Raw genomic sequence first — 21,941 nt, 5'->3', positions numbered from 1 at the left:
CTGCTGTGTGCCAGCACCGGCAGTGCCCATGGAGGCCTAGAGATGGTGTTTCTTCCCTGGAACTGGAGGTACAGACGATTGCCAGCCACCACTGTATACTGGGAATCAAACTTGGTCCTTTGAAAGGGTGGTCAGTGGTCTTAACCACTGAGCCACCTCTTCAGTCCATACCTGCCTTTTTTATAAGTATTTTCTGCAGGGCCACTGGACATACTCACTTAAAACCAACAGGCCCACAGCATCTCAGGATTCTAGGAAAGCACGGGAGGGAGCTTCACTGTCCCCATCCTTAGTAACTTTGTCCAATGGCTCAGGTTAGATTTTCCAGATGCATGCACAAAATCTGGCTAATTTCTTGTTTACTGACCACCTTCATGTTTCCTTCCTTCCGTCTAATTCTCCATTTATAGAAGTAAATCTAGACAGACACTGCATCTGCCTCTATATCTACTATAGTTCTCTTTATGTGAATTGCAAGCACTCCTCGTGGTCAACAGATTCTGTCTGTAACAGCAGGCTGTACTGGGGTAGTGTGTGGGGGTCTAACATGCGGGGAGACTGCTACCCTGTCACCCACAGTGACAGCTCTGACTCTGCTTAGGAAGCCTCACTGCTGGGAACACCCAGGAGATGCAGCTTTGTCTTCCTCGAATGCACTCGGTGCAGGGATGCAGCCTCGGGACTGCTTTGTAGCCGCCTACCTGGGCCCTGGCTCGTGCTCAAGGATGCCATCTTTATAATTTAAGACCCCTCTGTTCATTATACATAGCCATCGCTTACTGAGTTTTATATTTTAGCAATCCACTAATTTGACATCTGATGTTTCTATAGCTTATACATTAACTTTCAAATTTTCTACAAAGTGAATTCCAGGACAGCCAGAACTACAGTGAGATTGCCTCAAAATGTACCAAAAAACAAAACAAAACTCTAAAGTACTAATTTCACTGAATGTTATCTTGTTTAGGAAATCTTTAGGACACCTTAAGGTTATGAAATTATGTATTTTTAAAGTTTTAAACTTCATCTTATATATAAAACATGTTTTTGACAGAGTCCAGCTGGACTGCAACTCACTCTGCCAACTACCCTGGCTTTAAACATCGGAGGCGTGCGTGCACCGGCACACTGGTCTGAAGCTTTCCTTCTTTTCCTGTTTTTCTGAGTGGGATCAGTCAGTCTCACTGTGTAACCCAGGCTGCCTCAGAGCAGCAATTCATGCTTCTACCTCCGAAGCTTGGGGTGTGACACCAGGGCTGGCGTTCAGGACACAAGGCAGGTAACTACATACTGACAGAAATAGCTGTATCTGTATCTGTATCTGTGCTTTGGATTGTGAAGCCTTGCTCTTCCTGTTAAGCAAAGCTGGGTAACTCAGGGCAAGTCTATGACCTCTCTAGAACTACATTTCCTTAAGAAACTTCAGAGGGCCAACTCACAGAAACTGTCAGAGCTATGTCAAGTGCTTTCACCCAGGGGTCTGGGAACTGTGCAAGACACCGCCCAGTAAGAGGACTGATTTTGAGCATCCTTTTGAGTGTAGTGGCCCCATGAGATCAACCTGATGCAGTTCCCAGTATAGGCAGCTCCAAGACAAGACTGCTCCTTTTTTCTTCAGCATAGAAACCTAGGTCAAGATAAGAAGTTCAGCTGGACAGGACGGCACACCTCTTACTCCCAGGCCTCAGGAGGCAGAGGCAGGCGGATCTAAAGGTTGCAGTTCGTTCATTCCTAACCTCATCAGTTTCCGCTTCCTTCCTATAGACTCACCATTCACTTTAAAGGACACCTTATATATTTCATCACCTTTAACACATTCGTAGCTGAGGGCATCTCGTGAGAAAGTCTCTTCTAGTAACTTCCTCTCTGTTGCTCTCTCTCTTTGGAGACAGTGTCTCTGTAACCCAGGCTGGCTTCAAATCCCCTTCAACTTCTCACCTCCACCTCCTGTTTTTATGTGGCACAGGGGAGCAAACCAAGGGCTTTGTCCATGTGGGACAAGCACTTAATTTTGTAAGTTTCTTGGGGTTTCTAGATACAAGATTATATCAATTTCCTTCTATTTGCACAATGTACTTCAGTTGCTCTCTGACTGTTTACCAAACTCCTTCCTAGGGACGGAAGTAAATACTGCGTGTGCTTTTAACATGTATCCACATGACTCGCTTATACTAATCTCTATTGCTTTAAAAACATTACCTTTAGTCTAGTTTTCTTTGTGTGTAGCTAAAACCTCAGTCACACTGTAATCTTTATACCTGACCTTTTGTTGTCGTTTCCTGGTTTCCTGGTACCTCCTCTCTCTTTTTCTCGAGTACAGTACATTCTCAAAGAACCAACAAGTTTCCATGCCTGATGTGTATGCATTAGAGACTGTAGCAAGGCTTAAATGTGATCATGGGAAGAGGATGCGGCTCAATTGGTGAAGTGCTTGTCTAGCATACGAAGCCCTGGGCCGACCTGGTATCTAGTACTCAGGAAGTGGAAGCGAGATCAGAGTCTGAGAAGTCCTTGGTGACACAGCCAGCTCCAGGCCAGCTATGGAGTTCCTGGGCCACCCAGACAACAGGATGTGTTTAAGGAGACAGTAAATGTTCTATGAGGATTGTCGAAACAAAACATTTTCTTTAAATTTTAACTTTGTGTGTGGGAAGACACAATCTGTTACAGCACACACACGGAGGTTAAGGGCTGGGTCTTCTCCTTCCACTCTACATGGTTCCAAGAACTGAAGCCAGGCTCCAGCCAAGGTCCAATCGGTACCTGATGAGTCACGCTGGCCTGTGTGACCTTGAGTTGTTACTCTTCCTGTCTGACTCTCTTCTTTTGGTCATTAAGATGTATAGGGAACCAGGCCTCTTAAAACCCTAGAATAGCCTCTATGTGCTTAAGAGAAGGGGGAAAGGAGGTTCCCTTCACTTCAGTGGAGCTAGAAATGATTCGACTTAGTGAGGAAGGCTTGCTGACAGCTACGACAAGCCAGAGCAAGACCTTCCCGTCAGCCAGTGATCTGAACCAAACGAGAGGAGGGCAGCTACGTCACTGCACAAGTCAGAAGATGAAGCAGTCACGGAAGTTTCTGTGATCTGACCAGATCACAACAGCCACAAGGTTCCTTTAATCCAGGGTCTACTCTAGAGTAAGACTCCAACACTCTTCAATTGGAAGGGTAGCTCATGCAGGAAGAAGCCATTTCTATGCATAAAGTCTAACAGAAGGGCAGGGGCCGTGGTGGCAAGGTAAGAAAGAGCACATTCTGCTCAGCTCACAACCACCCGCTCTCACCCCAGTTAGGGTCTGGTACCCCATCCAACAACATAGCAGAAAACCAAGATGAAGACGAAGAGGCAAGTGGGGCTAGAGCTGCTCAGCAGGTGACCACACTTGCTCTTCCTGGGGCCTCAGTTTGATTTCCAGCACCCACGGCAGCATAGATGTTAACTCCAGTCCACGGGGATCCAATGCCCTCTTCTGATCTCTGTGGCCTCAGACAGGTATGTAGTGAACAAACATACAAGTAGGCAAAATAAATGAAAAACCCGCAAAATAAACCCAAAACAAACTCTTGCAGAGTTCAGGTTCAATTTCCAGTATCTACATGGTGGCCCACAACCATCTCTTAAGTTTCGGTTCTGGGGTTGGGGATTTAGCTCAGTGGTAGAGCGCTTGCCTAGCGAGTGCAAGGCCCTGGGTTCTGTCCCCAGCTCCGAAAAAAAGAAAAAAAAAAAAGTTTTGGTTCCAGGGGACCTGACACCCTCTTCTGGTCTTGTCGGGCACTAGGCACACATGGTGCACAGGCACGCATTTGCATACTTTTCTAAAAGAATTCAGCTCCCAGCACTATGTGAGGCATCCACAGCCACCTCTACCTCCAGCGTCTGACGACAGGAGCACCAGCACCCACGTGCCGCCCCCTCCACACACAGAAACTGTGTGAAATGCTACAGCAAGTCACCTACAGATGCTGGTGAGGAGATGACTGAGAGGAGGCTACAGACTGCAGTGTAGATAAAACATCACTCAGTTAAGACATGGCCCGGACTTCCACAGCTAAAGAGAGATCAACACCAAGCTCCAAAATGCTCTCCTGTGCAGGCACTCTCAGAGGCCCGAGGAGGACGTTTCCTCTGGAACAGGGTTATATCCACCCAATATGGATGCTGGGCACTAAAGCTGGGTCCTCTACACCAACACAGTATGCGGCTGGGTTGGTGGCACACACTGATCTCTCAGTCTGGGGAAACAGAGACAGGCAGCAGACCTTTATGAGTTCTAGGACGGCTAGAGCGACATAGTGAGACCATGATTCAAAATACCAAAATAAACCCCAAACCCCCAGGCCTGTGCTCCTCACTGAGCTGTCTCTCCAGCTCCCAATGCTATCTTCTGGTAAATTTAAAAATCCAGCAGACAAGTCATTTCATTTGCCAAAGTAAACAAAACAGTTTCTTGAGCAGGACTCCACTGGTGACGATGGTGTGAACTGACTGTGGACTTACTGTCCCAGGGAAAGTGCTACCGACCAGCGCAGGGTGTGCAGAGCAACTGCAGAGGATACAGTGTCCTCCATGAGGCAAAGGTCAGCAAACAGCAGTGTGGTGGAGGGCAGCCATTAACACCCAGGGGAGCTGCTACAGCTTAGGCTCAAGTGACGGCTGGGGCTGTCAGCTTTGTCCATCATAGCACATGTCAGCGACTCAGCACGGCTTGTATGTGCTGGGCCCGCCCTTTGCCTGGCTTGCTGTGCCCCGGTTCTGGAAGCACACAGTAGAATCTCTAGGGCACACCTGTGTCACTGCCATTTCACTGTGACCCCAACAAAAAGATGGTGCTGTCTGAAAAGCTTTGCTAGCAATGCTATTTCAATTTTAAAAGTAATCCATTTATTTTTATGTATACAGAGCCCTTATATATGTATATATGCCTTCATGAATGTATGCCACATGCACGCACTGTCCAGGGAGGACACATTTGCTGTAAGATCCCCTACAAATGCAGTCACAGGCGGCTGTCAGCTGCCATGTGGTGCTGGGATTGAATCTGGGTCCTCTGCAAAGCCAGCCAGCGCTCTATTTAATCACGGAACCATCTCATCTCTCCAGCCACTCGGCAGTGCTCTCGTTTCAAAGGATATGGTAAGACTGAATAACTCTACATAAGCCATTTCATGCGGAGACTGAACAATGACGTCACTGACCCACTGGGACCAACAACACTCCTGCATCCACTGGACATAACCTACCACACAGTGAACCGAAGCTGACGCAAGCCTCCTTCCTGTTATCTAATGAGGTGATTGACGCGTGACTTTTTTAAGATGCGCAGAAACCTTACCTGTTTTTCATCAGCCGTATTTCTCTTTTGAGTTGGGGGTCATCTGTCTTTGTTGTCTGAGATGTAAGGGTAACAGGAGAAGTCATCACCATGGTCTGTGGAAGTGACGTGGCAGATGGTGTGGTACGGATCTGGTAGGTCTGCATATCTCCTGATGCAGCTGCAGAGCCAAAAGTGAAGTGAGTTACTCACGAAGGCCTCAGGAAGGCCCGGGCCCACTTGTAGAGCAGCACTTACTCTGCACCACCACCTGGTTGCTCGGGACGAGTATCTGCTGTCCGTCAGAGGTCTGCGCGTACTGGAGGATCGCCCCTTGCTGAGCACTGCTTGAATTTGTCATGGTCAATGTCTGCAGGGCCTGTACTCCATCTGGGCCTGGACTGGCCAACTGTAAGGCTCCGTTTGGGGCAATGGCAACTTTAACCAGAGAGAGAGAGAGAGAAAGAGAAAGCAGTCAGACGGCTACACAATACACTAATTCAAAGAAGGACATAAAACAAACATTAAAAAATAGGTTTGAGTGCAGATTAAATCACTGACCACTCTGGGTAAACTAGAAAAAAAACAAACAAAAAACTGGAATAAAATAGCAATGTCTTTACACAACATTACAGTTCAGACACGCTACTTACCCAGGATTTAGTCTAAAGATGCGTACTATAGAATGAAGCATAATCCGGAGTCCAGGGGCACTTTATGTTAATTGCTGATGTTGCCACAGAATTCTTGGGCAATAATGACTAATAATAATGACTTGTATCTAATGACTAAGGTTTTTTTTACAAATTATTTCATACAATATCTCATGTAGCCCGAGACTCTCTCTATAGCCAATAAACATTTTACTTTTTATCTGAATCTGGGCATAGTGATACACCTGTAATCCCAGCACTTAGGAGACACAGAGAGTAGGATCATGAGTTCAAGACTACCATATACTAGCACAGGAATAAAAAAAAATAAATAAATAAAGAAGAATTTAATATTGCGGGGTTTGAGCGGCACAGTGGTGTCACAAGCCCTCGATCTCAGGACTTGGGAGGCACAGGCAGGTGATCCAGGACAGCCAGGGCTACACAGAGAAACCCTTTTGAAAAAAATCAAAACCAAACAAAAAGCTAAACAATGTATTATTCATTTACCACCTAATAAAAATTAAATCATCAGAAAACTGCTTGTGGAGCACAGTACCAGACGTCAGACACTTACACCCATGTGCTCTCTTAAATGATACACCTGAGAGGCAGGATCAAATGGACACCCTATTAAATCTCCATCAGAAGTCAATGCCTCAGGTCTGTGCCTTTTTACATCAACACTGTGTTTCCCCTTTCATACTTTGGCTACCAAGAAGCCAAAACAAAGCTGCCTATGTACTGGAGGGGTTATTACTGAAAATGACTTTCCAGGAGCTCAACTACTCAACCCTACCCCACGTATAGACTCACACACCTTAGTACCCCGCAGAGACAGAGTATCTTGTGTACTGTATGGATGCATCATCTGTCAATTAAAAAAAAATAAACAAAAAACCAGAAAAACAACAACAACAACAAAAAAAAAAAACAACCTAAACTATGGCCTATAGGAAAGGGTAGACTAGAAAGTGGGACATCCGTAAGCAGAAAGAAGTCTGAGATCCAGCCGGTGGGAGGTCCAGCAGGGACCATGTGAGAAGGCAGCTGTCTGGTGCCTGAGCACAGGTAATGAGCCACGGAGCAGAATGGAGGGTAGAACAAATGTGTTATATAATTTGTTATGATATAGGCAGAAGAGCCTAGCTATATGGCCAAAGTATTTGTAAATATATTTTGAGTCTGAGTCTTATTTCTGGGAGTCTGGGTGTGGGAAGAAGACCCATAGTACCTGACTTCAGAACAGCCAATATTTTAGCAGGTTTCTTTTGAAATTATATATGTGATACAAGTATCATTTTCTCTCAAAAATATCTAAGCAGAAAGTCTCATTCCTAACGTACTTACTGCAGGATGGAGGCGACTACTCTCTGTAGCTTCAAGCCCCATCTCTGGTGCACTTCCTTCTAGGCTTCTCTTGGGACTGAGAGTAACATAGCAGCACTGTGTACTGAACTGACAGTGCTGGGCCCAATGTGTGTGTGTGTGGGGGGGCATTAGACAGCAACAATGTGCTTTCCTCTCTGTAACCTGCCCTTCTGGCTGACCACGGGTACTATAAGAGCCCAAGTTTCTTCTGCTCACCAGAACCATGTCAAGTCCTAAGCAGCCTCCCAGGCTTGTGGCTACAATCCTGACAGGGCAAACACTGCCATCCCACGGGTCCTCCCGGACTCTGCTGTCCTAAACACCAGTCTGTACTGTACTTCTCTCCTCTTACTTAACGCCTGTGTTAGGAGGGCAGTGAAGCCCGTGAAGGATGAGGACGAAGTCAGCTTTAGCTGAGACAGCACCAACCTCCTGTCACCTCTGAAAACACCGTGTCTGTTTCTTATCGTCCAGAGAACTCTAGACAGCTACACGGCTGGAGAAATGGCTCGCTGGCTGTTTGCTGCACAATTGGGGGGTGGAGGGTGGAGGAGCAGCAGCGTTCCAGAGCCTAGTGCTCATGCACTAAGTCAGGCGTCCCATGGACACCTGCAGCTCTAACTGTGAGATGCTGTGGAGACAGGATTGCTGGGCTGGCGGCCTGCGTCAGGTCTAGGGACAGAGCCCGGAGCAGAGGAAGGAAGAGGTGAGATTGAGGAGTGCACCCGACTCCTCCTTCTGGCACATCTATGTGTGCACACACATACTCATGTACACACACACACGCACACAGAAAGGCAAAGAGTTTCCCAGTTAAAAGGAGGACAAGGATGTTAGCCATGTGACTGTCTGGATGAGGAAAAACCAGACCAAGGGGTACGACTTCTAAAACCCTAAAGAATGAAAACTGTAGGCTGGAAGTGAAAAGGCCCGTGTGGCCGGACAGCACGGCGGCCGGGACAGTAACTTGGGCCTTGGATATTACTTCAGTGTAACAGAAAGCCACAGCGGGGACTGGAGCAAGAGTCCACGAGACACTTTAGTTTCTTTAAGTTCAGGTTTGGTTTGAGACAAGACCTGCTTCATAACCGACACTGATCCTGAACTGCTGAACTTCCTGCTTCTGACCCGCAGTTCTGGGGTTACAGGTGTGGTTCCCATGCCCACTTAGTTGACACTTTATCAGTAACCTTAGCAACAGCAGATGAAAGAAGGCACCAGCTAGCTGTCAGGATGGACCCACGGTGGCAATTCAGGAAGCTGTATGGCTCAGTGGTTAGACGGCTGAAAGGTGGTCAGGTGAGGCAGCCATTTCATGGAAGGTGCCAATCAGACTTACTCGTGTTTTCTTACCTTTTTCTCACCAAGGTGCTAGGAACTGAACCTCAGCCTTGTGGACTGAACTCAGTGCTTACCACCAAGCTATGCATCAATGGCCAAGCAGACTGTGGTGCATTATACACTACACTACCCAAAGCCCCAGAGTGACCCTTACTGTGAGTATTTTAGAAAAACATCGAGGAAGACAGGAAAGTTCACCGGGCAGCACTCCCTAAGCTGAGTAGGTAACTACAAGCTGAAGCTCCTTCCTCACGACCACCAACAGAATTGTAAGGGCAGCAACAGTTAACAATGGAAATATAGGGAAATCTATGCGATGGAAAAGCATTTAAACATTAACTCTAAGTCTAATATAAAAGCTTGTAAATGCTATCTATGCCTGCTACTAAAATTTGTTCAATTTTAGTTGTTTGAAAAATGTAGAAACTGATCTAGGTGGTGATGGCAGATGTGTGCCTTTAATCCCTGCACTTGGAAGGCAGAGGCAAGGAGATCTCTTGAGTTCCTAAGATCAGCACCAGCCTGGTCTACAGAGCAAGTCAGCCAGGGCTGTCTAGACAGAGAAATCCTGTCTAGAAAACAAACATGAAAGATTTAAAAACTGTTAGAAGTAAGTGGGCATGGCCACACACACCTTTAATCTCAAGAGGGAGAAGCAGGCAGGTCTCTGAGTTCCAAGCCAGCCAGAGCAACAGTGAGACACTATTTCAAAAGTAATGGTGTTAAGAGTTCATGATACCTGTTAATCTCATCAAATACTATTTTAATCAGTAAGAGGACTCCATTTCCTAAATGATTAAGCAAAAAAAAAACAAAAAACAAAAACAAAAAAAAAAAACGGATGTCAGCACAAGTACAAATCTAGACTACTGTGACTGGCTGGGGATAATCGCACATCTGTTTGTGGTAGACACACACTTTCTGTTACTTTCCCAATGCCACGCTGGACCTGTCCCATCACCGCTAGTCCCCAGACGGGATTCACAGCAATAACGTGGCCTGCGCTGACGCTGACAGCCCAGCACTACTCATGGTGCCATCTCATGCTACCATCTCATCCTCCAAAGTCTTGGCTCTTTTTTTCCTTCACCTCAAACTGAAAATTCAATGATCATGCTTAACTACTTTTTAAAGAGATTTATTTATTCATATGAGTGCTCTATTTGCATGTATGCCCGTGTGAGGAGAGGACATCAGACCCCACTACAGATGGTTGTGAGCCACCATGTAGATGCTGGGAAATGAACTCAGTTCCTTTGGAAGAGCAATCAGTGCTCTTAACTGCTAAGCCATCTCTCCAGCCTGTGTGCTTTGGGAAAATACTATTTCTAGACACAGACATTCTGGCTCCATTACTTACAAGTAATGTGACATTAGGGACACTATCTAACTTTGGGGAGTTGGGAAGAGACCACTGTGTTTTGAGGCACAGTCTCATTACATAGTGGCTTGGCAGGGACTCAATATGTAGCAAGGCTGGCCTTCAACTCATGAGCCGGATCCTCCACATCCCAAGTGCTAGGATAACAGCATGTGCACCACACCCGGAGGAAGCACTTCCTTCCTAAGTATGTCTTCACCTACTTCACCCAATCCCCGGATCACAAAGTTGTTGTAAGGAAGAAAAGCACTTTCCTACACATGCTAATAATTAACACCCTTAAAATATTGCAGTCTTTCTATCACATTCCTTTCTCAAAGAGTTAGTCTTGTGTGTCCACCATGTGGGAACAAACCCCATACATACTGTACTGTCCGCTGCTAGTCTGATAGATGGGAGTCGGAACAGACATAGAAGTGACGGCAGAAATGCTGGGATTTTCTCCGTCTCCTTTTCTGCCCCGTGTGTCTTCAGAAGAGAGGTCTTTCAAAATTTTCCTGCAATAAATACAACTGTGTTAACACTGTTAATGCCAATGCTGTCACAAAAGGAAGCCACTGGGCACTCTCTCCCACACGCCCTCTTTCTGCCTATATAGCCCCAAACTGTGATTTTCCTGCCCTGCCAGCCTCCCAGCGCTAGGAGCCACAACCCCGTCCAGGTTAGATGTGAACAAGCTAATGGGTGTGGTGCATGCACACTTTAGTCTCGGTTTGGCAGGCCGAGGCAGGGGGATTACTTAGCCTGGAAACAGGAAATGAGCATGGACCAGGGTAAAGGCCACGTCAAAGACAGGAAAGCCAACCAAGAGCAGAAGCCAGCCCTACGTCAGCTTAGCAAGCTTTATTGAATCAGTGCATTTGAATTCTCCCGAAGAGTGTGTGGTCTTTAAAGTCACTGTGTTGCTGAACCAGGTCCCAGGGTCACAAGAAAGCTGAGTCATCACAATACAGTTTTCCTGAGAGCTGCTGCTAAGAGTGCTTTACATCTCAGAAGAAACTCCTTCCAGTGTGAATCACCCTCAAGTGATTCCTGAGTCAGGAATTAAGGTGTTTAACTAATCTATGGCTGTCGGACGAGACAGATCTCCTCAGCTTAGTTCAGCATGGCAGAAACTCATGTGCACAGGATAGGAACAGGACAGACACATGGTTACAGTCACGGCTGCAGCCAGAAAAGCATTCATCACACAGAAGCAACTGTGCCTCGACTGCGGCTGAAGCCACTGGTGCACGCTGCAAGGACGAGACCACGAGAAGTGGGAGTCGGGGCCAAGAGAAGGTCTAACTCACAACTGCACTAAACTAGTCTTAGCCTAGATCTGCTTACAAGGACATGGAACCCTCTTGCCTAAAAGTCCCTTAGAGAAGCCGCCGGTGACTGTCAAAGAAACCAGCTGCCTTAGAAACTCCCAACAGCAGAAACTTCCTGCACCCGCCCAAGTACTGCTTTGGAAACAAGAGCCCAAGAAAAAGACAGCACAGTTACAAGTTACAGGAAGGAAACCAAGGAGCTGCTCTACTCATCCAGAAAAAGGGACAGCCCTAAGAGAGCCGTGGTTCTCATGAGAACTCACATGATTCCACACTACCATGTGCTGTGCCCCAAATTACCACTGATTTTCCAGCAACCCTCTGCCTCAGTTTCCACAGTGTAGGATTACAGGCATCCGTTCTTCAACACACCATAGTTTTCACCCACTGTCCTGTCCCACTGGACTAAAAAATGTCAGGCTAGGTTTCAGCTTTTCCTTCCAGCCATCTCCACTCCTTTGTGATGTCTGCAGAAACAGAGCCAATCTCTCCAGGGCACTCCAGTGGGCACACTCACTGTCGAAGGCTTTATCACATAATAACAGAGACTTACAACTTACAACGTAGAAGCCGTGCAGAGACTTGTTAGACTTAAGCACCCAAGCCCTAAATGGGGCGTCGTCATCAAGCCCCTCTCCTCTAAGCGCGAGGGGGACCCATGAAGAGGGGGAGTAGTGGATAACTCCAAGGAAACAGCATCTTCAGACACAGCAGGACCAACGCTCACACAGACAGACTGTTGACAGCACGCACAAGACCAGCCAAGACAATCCACAAAGACCTCAACACAAAAGGGAAAGTGGACACTGTGTGGTGTGCCGCCATTCTGGGAAAAGGACACGCACGGTCTCTGGTGGCCACTGTGCATCGACTGCACTTCGTGCAGGGCAGGAGCTCATGCAGTTGGACAACACACAGCTGACTCCATAGTTTTTGTGGATTTTTTGTTTTCTCCTTTTTTGTTTTGATGCAGGGTTTCTCTGTGTAGCCCTGGCTGTCCTCAAACTCAAGAGATCCACCTGCCTCTGTCTCCTAAGTATTGGATTAAAGACGTGCACAACCACCACCTAACTTACTTACTTAGTTTTTGTAGAGAAAGAGAGACTACAAACACATAAAGTTGGGACACAAGTTCAACATTTGGTGAATTTTTTAAAAGTACAATAATCAAGCTGAGCTTAGTAGTGCACACCTTTAATCTGAGTTTAAGGCCAATCAGAGACACACAGTGATGCCCCATTTCAAAAACCAAAAACAAGCAGCACAAGCATCCAGAGACCCAGGAAAGACGGCTGTTCAGAAAGAACAAAGGGCCTGTTCAACTTCCAGTACTACAGTCACGGTCACAGAGAAGCCACGGCTTGCAGATCTGCTACCACAAAATTGCAGAGGCTGTCTGGTAGCACACGCCTCTAAAGCAGCACTAGGAAGACAGAGTTCAAGGCCAGGGTGGCTGAAAGGCCCTGTGGTTAAAACAAATGTTGCCAAGCTTGATAATTGGAGTTTGAACTAGGGATCCATGTGGTCAGGGGAGAGAACCAATGGCCTGTAGGTGTCCTCTGACAGTCACATGATACCATATCCCAGAATGCAGTGCTCATTCCATTCTCAATGTCACCCATTAGACATCAGAACATAAACACAATAGCTGTGTGCTACATACCAGGAATCAATAGACAGTAACATCACAACATACTACGTCAGATTACCCCTTCCTACAGAGTGCTGTCACCTAAGCTGCTGTGCGTCTTTCCCGGGTTATGTTCTCTTATTTCTTTCTCTTCTGTGGTACTGGGGATCAAACCCAGGGCCTTGCGCATAGAGGCAAATGCTCTGCACTGACGTATGTTCCCAGTTCCCTATTTTGTTATCAGGCCACCAAATGAGTCACTGTTGTTGTTATAAGAAGCCAACAGGGGGTTGGGGATTTAGCTCAGTGGTAGAGCACTTGCCTAGCAAGCACAAGGCCCTGGGCTCGGTCCCCAGCTCCTAAAAAAAGAAAAGAAAAAAAAAGATAAGAAGCCAACAGTAACGAGTAGGCGCCCACCTTTGGGGAAGTACAGAACACCAAATCCAGGGTCTTACACACGCTAGGCAAGTCTTAGCAACTAAGGTAACCACTGAACTAAGGTAACCACTGAACTAAGGTAACCACTGAACTAAGGTAACCACTGAACTAAGGTAACCACTGAACTAAGGTAACCACTGGACTAAGGTAACCACTGGACTAAGGTAACCACTGGACTAAGGTAACCACTGGACTAAGGTTAGGGTAAGGTAACCACTGGACTAAGGTAACCACTGAACTAAGGTAACCACTGAACTAAGGTAACCACTGAACTAAGGTAACCACTGGACTAAGGTAACCACTGGACTAAGGTAACCACTGGACTAAGGTAACCACTGGACTAAGGTAACCACTGGACTAAGGTAACCACTGGACTAAGGTAACCACTGGACTAAGGTAACCACTGGACTAAGGTAACCACTGAACTAAGGTAACCACTGAACTAAGGTAACCACTGAACTAAGGTAACCACTGAACTAAGGTAACCACTGGTGTCTTAGGGTTTCATTGCTGTGAAGACACACCATGACCAAGACAACTCTTAGGAGAACAGCATTAAATTGGGACTGGCTTACAGGTTCAGAGGTTCAGTCCATTATCATCATGGCAGGAGCATGGCTCTGGAGGGGCTGAGAGTTCTACTTCTTGTTCCAAAGGCAGCCAGAAGACTGACTTCCAGGAAGCTAGGAGGAAGGTCTCAAAGCCCACCTCACAGTGACACACCTCCTCCATCAAGGCCACACCCACACAAACAGGGCCACACCTTTTAATAGTGCTGCTCCCTGGGCCAAGTATATTCAAGCCACAACTGGGGTACATCCCTAAAGACACAATTCTAGGCCAAAAGGTAGATCTCAGTCCATTACTATCTAATGGTACTGTTCAAAACATCTGTTGTTAGCTTAACAGTCATTCCTTTCTAAACAGCGTTTCAAGATCTAATACTTATCTGGGTGGGCACACACCCGGCTCAGCGCTGGCCGTGGGCGGGAGCAGCTCATGCTGAGGCACCGTCGTCCGGTGTCCTCGCTTCTATTTACCTCTGTGCGCACCGAGTGCTTTACTTGGATTCTTCCGTTGCATCTAAACGGCTGTAAAGGACCTAGCTCTCCAGGTTTGTTATTTAAATCCTCCCAGTCTTCTGTCGTAGGTTAGGGTTTCTCAGAGTCAGAGCCCCTGCTAATGTCGCCATCTGGTTCTTTAGGGAGTCACTGGTGCTTGTGCTCCATCTGTCGCTGTCTGCTAATACTACATTAGTTCTTTTAGCTTTTACAGTTTTCAGGTGGTTTCCCAGGGTCTCCTCCCACAACTGTTGATTTGTTTGGGGGAGGTGTCCTCTGAAGCACCACGCGTTAATTACATCAATTCCATCGTGTGCTTTCTGGGACAGTGGAGCCCAGCATGAGGGCGTGAAGGAACTGCGGACAGCCCACAGGTAGGGAGCTGGGATGCAGTCCCTCTGCTGCCTGCGCACTAGAAGTTCTCATCCTACCACACATTCCTGACCACCACAGACTTTTTACATAGGCACAAAACCAATGGAGCCAACCATGGATCAAAACCTCAAAACCGGTAAACTCAACCTTCCTCTTTAAAGGCTGTTTATCTCAGGCAGGCATGATGGCTCAAATCTCTGTTCTCTGCACAGTGACAGCTACGGCAGGACAACCGCAATGAGGCTGACCCCATTCTGGGCCCCATCTGTTTCAAAACAAACAGAACAACAGCAACAACAAAAACCAAACAAGTAAGAGGACATTAAAGACTGCTTCTTGCAGCGGGGAGATGGCCCAGTGGGTAGGACCACTTTTGCAAAGGACCTGTGTTCGTTTTTCAGTAATCTTGTTGGGCAACTCATAACACCAGCTCCAAGACATGTGATGCTCTCTTCCACCTCTGTGGGCTCACACACCCTAACACATGCACATAATTAAAAGTATAAAAACGAACCTTTTTAAAATTACACAAAGTTAACACACCTGTCATTGTTGATTCAATCGAGTACAAGTTCCAAGTACTTAGTTCCTGATCACCTTTTACTGATAGACGTCTTTCTGAAACTGGACTTTTGCTACTTCATGGGTTCTTCTCTCTTCCACCCTCTCAACCCCTAACATTAGATAGGCTAGAAAGGAAAGATTCAGGAAAAGAGACGGGAAGGGTAACATTATCAGACTACTTCCTGAGTACAGACATCACTGATTCCTGGGGCAAGTCTGATCTTCGCTGTCAGGATATCTGGTTTCTTCTTGTCCATCTTCATACACAGACCACTAAACAAACTGCAACCAGAAATGACAGTGACCAACAACCAACGAGCCTCCACCTCTGGGGCCCCAGCATTTATACCCCTGAAAAGGTCCCAGAATTCCAACAGTCACACAAGTGAAGACACTATACTATCTGCAGCCAGCAAATCACAGGCAGCTGCTGTGGGCAGTCTGAAGGAACCCCATGTCCCCCAGCAGGATTAAAACAAAAGCACATTTCTTTAAAAAACAAAAACAAAAACAAAACAAAACAAAAAAAAAACTTTGTTTTCTGTATGTAAGTACACCATCACTGTCTTCAGACACACCAAGAGGGCCTCAGATCCCACTGCTGTGGTCGTGAGCCACCATGTGGTTGCTGGGATATGAACTCAGGCTCTTAACCTCTGAGTCATCTCTCCAGCCCACAAAAGCACATTCTTATTTCTGTATTTTTTTTCTTTCTTTTGTTCGGAGCTGGGGACAGAACCTAGGGCCTTAAGCGCTCTACCGCTGAGCTAAATCCCCAACCCCAATTTCTGTGGTTTTTAAAGAAACCAAAATTCTCACTACAGACTTCCTCCCCTCCACCTGATGGACCCGAGTTCCTGGACCGGGCAGAGTTGCCCTTCCTTCCTTCACTCACCTTGGAGTGTGTGGCTGGCTCTTAAGTGAGACAGCTCTTTGCACCAACACTCTGCCCTGACTCATGTCTGACAGTTCTTTCCTAGTTCATCTACGGACCCTCTAACAGCATCTAGAACCTTAGCATACTGCTCACACACGGCTCTGGATTGGTCAATTCTACCATGGAGTGTGACGAGTTCTCTCACTCCAAATACATGAAATCACCAACAGTCCCAAAGGCTTTTATCAACTGACTGTCCCACTTACAGACCCCCATCACTAAGTAAGAATTACTTGGCATTTCTAAGGGATGACTACCCTACCAGGACGAGGCATTACAGAAAATATCACATGGCCACGCCTTTGAATAAAATGGAATGCTATGGGGCGCAAGGACAGCTCAATGGCGGTTGTAGCAGACAACTCAGGTTCTCAGCAACCACACAGCAGCTCACAACCACTGTAATTCCAGTTGCAGGGGCCTTAAGGCCTCCTTCTATCCCCTGGAATACACACGACACACACAAACTTATGCAGGCAAACACACATAATGACCCGAGGCTTCTGGCGAGCGCATACAGAAGGACACAGGGCTCAGACTTAGAGAAGGGAGAGCAGGCGGCTAGTCCACCTCCTACCCCACAGTTCTGCTTTTACATTTCTATACCAGCAGGGCATCATGACTCAGGCTTTTAATCCCAGCAGACAGGGAAGAGAGGCAGGCAGAGCTCTGTGAGTTCTAGGACAGCAGGGGTTTCACAGAAAGTCCCTGTCTCAACAACAACAAGGTTAAAACTCAAGCCTAAAGCCTCTTCGGCCTAATGTGGTTGAACCTCTCTAAGATCTGCTTCCTCCCCTAACCACCCAAGCCCACTTACATTTTCTCAGAACTCTGTGAACACACTGGTAACAAAGTACTGACCTGTAAGATGGGCGCCGCGCCAGGATCCCGTGAGCTTTCTGTGAGGAGCCTATGCTGTCAGATGAGTCCTGAGACTCCTCACTTTCTGACAACGATGACACCTAAAAATCAGAACTCATTTTAATCCACGCAAGAATAGTTTTCAATGTAAATGAACGACCTGACTTCTGTCACCTGCTCTCTTGTATATTATTACTTCTGAGGCTCAAAACAAAGAGAAAAGGGGAGCATCTGAAAAGACATGTGAAAACAAACAACCCAGGCATGCTGGCACACCTTTAATCCCAGCACTGTGAACAGATCTGAGTTCGAAACCATCCCGGTCTACAAAGTTAATTCAGGGCAGCGAAATCCTATCTCAAGAAACCAAAACGCATATACAAAACAGCAGACCAGAGCAAACAATAAAGCTTATATCTGAAATAAAATGGTATTATTCAGAGGCTGGAGAGCTGGCTTAGCAGTGAAGAGCACTGGCTGCTCTTCTAGAGGCTCAATTCCTAGCAACCACACACATGGTGGCTCACAACCATCTGTAATAGGACCCTCTTCTGACAAGCAGATGAACATGTGACAGAGCAGTCACACACATAAAATACATAAGTAAGCCTTTCAGTGGCATTCATTATTCTACAAGTTAAAAGGCAAAAAGACAGTTCTGATCTCTGCACCATATGCACACATGCTGGGTCTGAAGAGCCTATCAGATACGTAGGGCTGCAGGCCCAGGGATGGAGACCGCTCAGAAGTTCTGAGCTGCAACTGTTTATCCTTCAGAGGACCAGAGCTCCATCCCTAGCAGCCTCACAGTGGAGCTTTGGGGGGATCTGATGCTTCTGGCCTCCTAAGGCACCTGCATATACATGTGGGCACTCACACACTACACTTAATTTAAAGTAGGACGCAGGTGAAGGCAAAGCTATGTGGAGCCCTTAAAGCCATGAATACTTTCACGTTAATATACTGGTAAGAAGAGATCAGAAGACAAGAGCCAAGCAAGCTGCCTCAGGAAAGTAGTGAAGGCAGCAGTAGTGGGAAGGGCAAACAGCTGTGCCAGAGGCTGCTACAAGGACAGAAATTAGGTGGTGGAGGTGATAGGTAGAGGTCAGCACAAACACTGATGAATTTAAGAACGTAGGAGTCAGCACTGTCTCCTCTCACAATGAACCAATCAATGTATGTAAGGCACTTGACATGGTAGACAGAAGTCAATATTAACTATTCTCAAACTTTTTTTTTGGTTCTTTTTTTTGGTGCTGGGGACCGAACCCAGGGCCTTGTGCTTCCTAGGCAAGCGCTCTACCACTGAGCTAAATCCCCAACTCCTATTCTCAAACTTTTAAAACCAAGCTTTAAGATGAGACAGGATTTCTCTGTGTAGCTTTGGCTGTCCTGGAACCTGCTATGTAGACCAACCACACTTGCCTGGAACTCAGAGATCTGCCTGCCTCTGCCTCCAGAGCACTGGGATTAAAGGTGCAAACCACCATCGCCTATTCTTAACTTTTTATATTTTTAATTTTATGTGCGTTGATGATTTGACTGCACATATGCCTGTGTGAGGGTATTAGATCCCCTGAAATAGGAGTTACAGACAGTTGTGAGCTGCCCTGTGGGTCCTGGGAATTGAACTCCGGTTCTTTGGAAGAGCAGTCAGTGCTCTTAACTGCTAAGCCATCTCTCCTGCCCCTATTTTTAACTCTTAAAATGATGTAAAATACCAAACATTTCCCTAAAACTGGATTATGACACCTGACTTCCCTTTGTGCCTTGTTAGCTGTCTGTCTAAAGCCTCCCTCAGACTATCACACCGGCAACGCTTGCACAGGGCTTGCCTCACCTTTAATCCTCTCCTTCAGTGAGTGATCCTAGCCTATGGAAGCTTATTCCTGTGACCCTGGAACTCAGGAAGCTGGGAGACCACCATTTTGAGGCCAGTCTGAGCTAAACAGACCACGTCTTATAAAGAAAACAAACCCCCAGTGTCTCCTGAGTTCACACAGAGAACCCTCAGAGTCACCCTTCCTGTCTCTCAACAGATCTACAACTGTTCGGCAACTAGTGACACCCAGATAACTGTCACGCTCACGACTCAGGTGTCAAAGGATGTTCCAGTCCCTCCCTACTACCTCCCACCACAGGGTTTTGCTGTGTAGCCTGGCTGTCTTGGAACTCACTACATAGACCAGGTTGGTCTTGAACTCACAGATATCTATCTGCCTCTGCTTCTCCAGTTCTGGGATTAAAGGCGACTGAGCCAGGCCCTATGATCTGTTTCTAATCCTAACCTTCAGTCATTGTCTGTCTGTCCTTCCCTAGATTTGCCGCAGGTTCTCTCACTAAACTCCTAAGAAAATGATTTCTAAAATTAAGATACTAAATAGTTCTCCTTGACGGTACCACCAGCAAACCATACTCTCATACTCGTCATACTCTCATACTCTCAATACATACAGGTGCCACCAGTCACAGAACACTGCTGCCCTCATCAGCCTTGTGTCACTCAGCAGAAAGAGCTTGATTCACCTCAGCTACACAGCCAGATTCCGGTTCAAAACACACAGAACAAAACACTCCTCTGACAACAAACAGAGGAAGTGAGGGCTGCAGCTCCTTGACTAACAGCAGCAGCCCACCCGGCCATCCTTGCATCCAGAAGGTGAAACGGGGAGGGCAGAGAAGAGAAGCTGTCTACTGGTAAGAGGGAGGTAGGCATGGTCTGAACTTCAGAGACAACCCTGCGTCTGACCGTGGGGAGGTACCTACCTTCCTATGCTGCTAAGACTCAGGGATCTTTCATGCGAGTACCACCAGGATAAAGAGGTTTATCCAACATTTCTTTTCTAGCCAAGCATGGTGACAAGGTCTGTAATCCCCAAACCTAGCAAACTTGCACATGATTCAAGGTTCAAGGTCAGTCTGAGCTACACAGTGACCTCCGGTCTACCAAACTGTCTTTATTTCTCACCTTCGAAAGCATAAACTGCCCACCCCCACACAATGACTTCTAATGTCACTGTGTAATGTGTCAGAAATCCTACAATGTTACTTTCCCACTTGCTCATTTGACCTGCAGTCTAACTTCTAGTTCCACAGTGCCACACTACAGCAACCTGAGGGTGTATAAAGAAGCAGGGTATAAATTCCCCATTCTCAAGGTGACCTCTCTAAAGTTGTCTGTACATAGGGGTGACTTACAGAAGACTAAGCTTGGCTCAGGTTAGACAGGTTAAAAAGTTAAGACCTCCAGAGCTAATCACAAACACACAGGTTAAAAGGCTATACTATACATGTTTTGCTGTATGGTACTGACACTGCTTAAAAATTGTCTGCAGAGGAAATCTTTTTAAAAAAAGTCTGAAAGAACACACTGAGGGTTAGTGGGGAGGCAGATTCGACTCCCAGTTTTGAGCAGTGACAAGTCTTGTTTTAGACTCTTTCTAAGCCTGTCTGTATAGTGAGCAGCAGCTGTCTAAAGCGTAATGGCCTGTAAACAACAAAGCACAGAATGAGAGGCACAGAATAAGCAGCAGAATCAGACCAAAGGGAGAGACTGTCATCACCAGACACCAATTACCAAACATTCACACTTGATATAGAGGAGAACTGATGCCATCAAGGACTTGTAAGAGATGCTAAACCACGGTGAACAGAACTGAGACAAGCAAAGCACTGTGTCCAAAACACCACAAAGATGAGTAGTTAAGTGTGCTAACCCAGCCCAGAGACAGGAACCCATGATAGGGTGTGAATGTTTGCTCATCAGGACTGACCCACCATTAGGCCCATCCCCAAAGAACCTGCCTCTAATGGGCGGCTTGAAAGCAACATAGATCACAACCAACCTTAAGTCCTGGTTGCCTTAAGTCCTGAATTGCCTTGTTCTCTTCTTGAGAAAAGCATAGTTCTGCCACACCGGCAAGGTGACCCCAGGGAACAACCATTTGAAAAGAACAAAATGGGTGTTCTGAAATAGTAATTCTAGGTAAGGTCGGACAGCCAGGGCTACACAGAGAAACCTGTCTCACAACCTAGCAACAGAGGAAAGAACGGGTGAATTCTGGCAGTGTGTTTATTGCGTAAATCTCCATCTACCTAAGGTGGCAAACGTGTCTTTGTTCAATTGCTCAAAGCAAAACCTGGACCAGGACCTAAAAGACATTGAGGGATGACATCGCTTGTGAAACTTATAAGCTTAAGTGAAAGGCTCTAGCCGCTGAGCGTGACACACATAGCTCTGGTAAGCCTTGCTCTTCCCCCATGCCCTCTGACATGCTGTCACCAAGGTCCAGCTACCAAAGTACTGGAAGTCACCAAGGTCCAGCAATCAACAGCTCCCTCTGGCTAACACGTCCAAACCAAATGAACTACCTCGGCCTGACACACGGTTCCCCCTTTGCCTTTATAAACTGCCATTTGCCTGTGGACCACTGTCTTTTCTTTCCCCTTCGCCTGCCTTTGTTTCTTGTTGCCCGCCTTCTGTCTCTCTGGGGCAAATAAATCTCCTTAGTGCTGAGAACTTGGTCCTGAGGTGCCCTCCTTTCACTTAGGGTAATCAGTGAGTAAGACCTTCCATTCTCTTTGGGTCTTAGATACAGACAAGGGACAGCTTGGTTTTAATAATTACTGTGGGTTTTCTTTTCTTTCAAAGGGAGAAGGAGGCAAATACAGGAGGGAGGTGGGAAAAACAACAGCGAGGAGGC

The 21,941-nt window shown here is 46.6% G+C and overlaps 1 protein-coding gene across 8 annotated transcripts in view; it reads right to left on the bottom strand.

The window, feature by feature from the left end:
* Atf1 (activating transcription factor 1) overlaps positions 1-21,941 on the bottom strand; it is a 42,906-nt gene that overhangs the window by 2,148 nt on the left and 18,817 nt on the right. For 2 of the 8 annotated variants that reach the window (XM_087557588.1, XM_087557589.1), the window contains exons 3-7: positions 17,239-17,339; positions 10,426-10,556; positions 5,572-5,751; positions 5,335-5,494; positions 1,172-1,627 (exon numbers count right to left, since the gene is read on the bottom strand). In XM_087557588.1, the coding sequence (XP_087413714.1) occupies positions 1,615-1,627; positions 5,335-5,494; positions 5,572-5,751; positions 10,426-10,556; positions 17,239-17,339 (585 nt within the window). In that variant the 3' untranslated portion in view covers positions 1,172-1,614. 8 annotated transcript variants of the gene reach the window in all.

Source organism: Rattus norvegicus, chromosome 7 (genome assembly GCF_021556685.1).
Source record: "Rattus norvegicus strain SHRSP/BbbUtx chromosome 7, alternate assembly SHRSP_T2T, whole genome shotgun sequence".
Lineage (NCBI taxonomy): Eukaryota > Metazoa > Chordata > Mammalia > Rodentia > Muridae > Rattus > Rattus norvegicus.
Note: the sequence above shows the minus strand (reverse complement) of the source record. Positions and strands in the feature narration are given on the sequence as shown.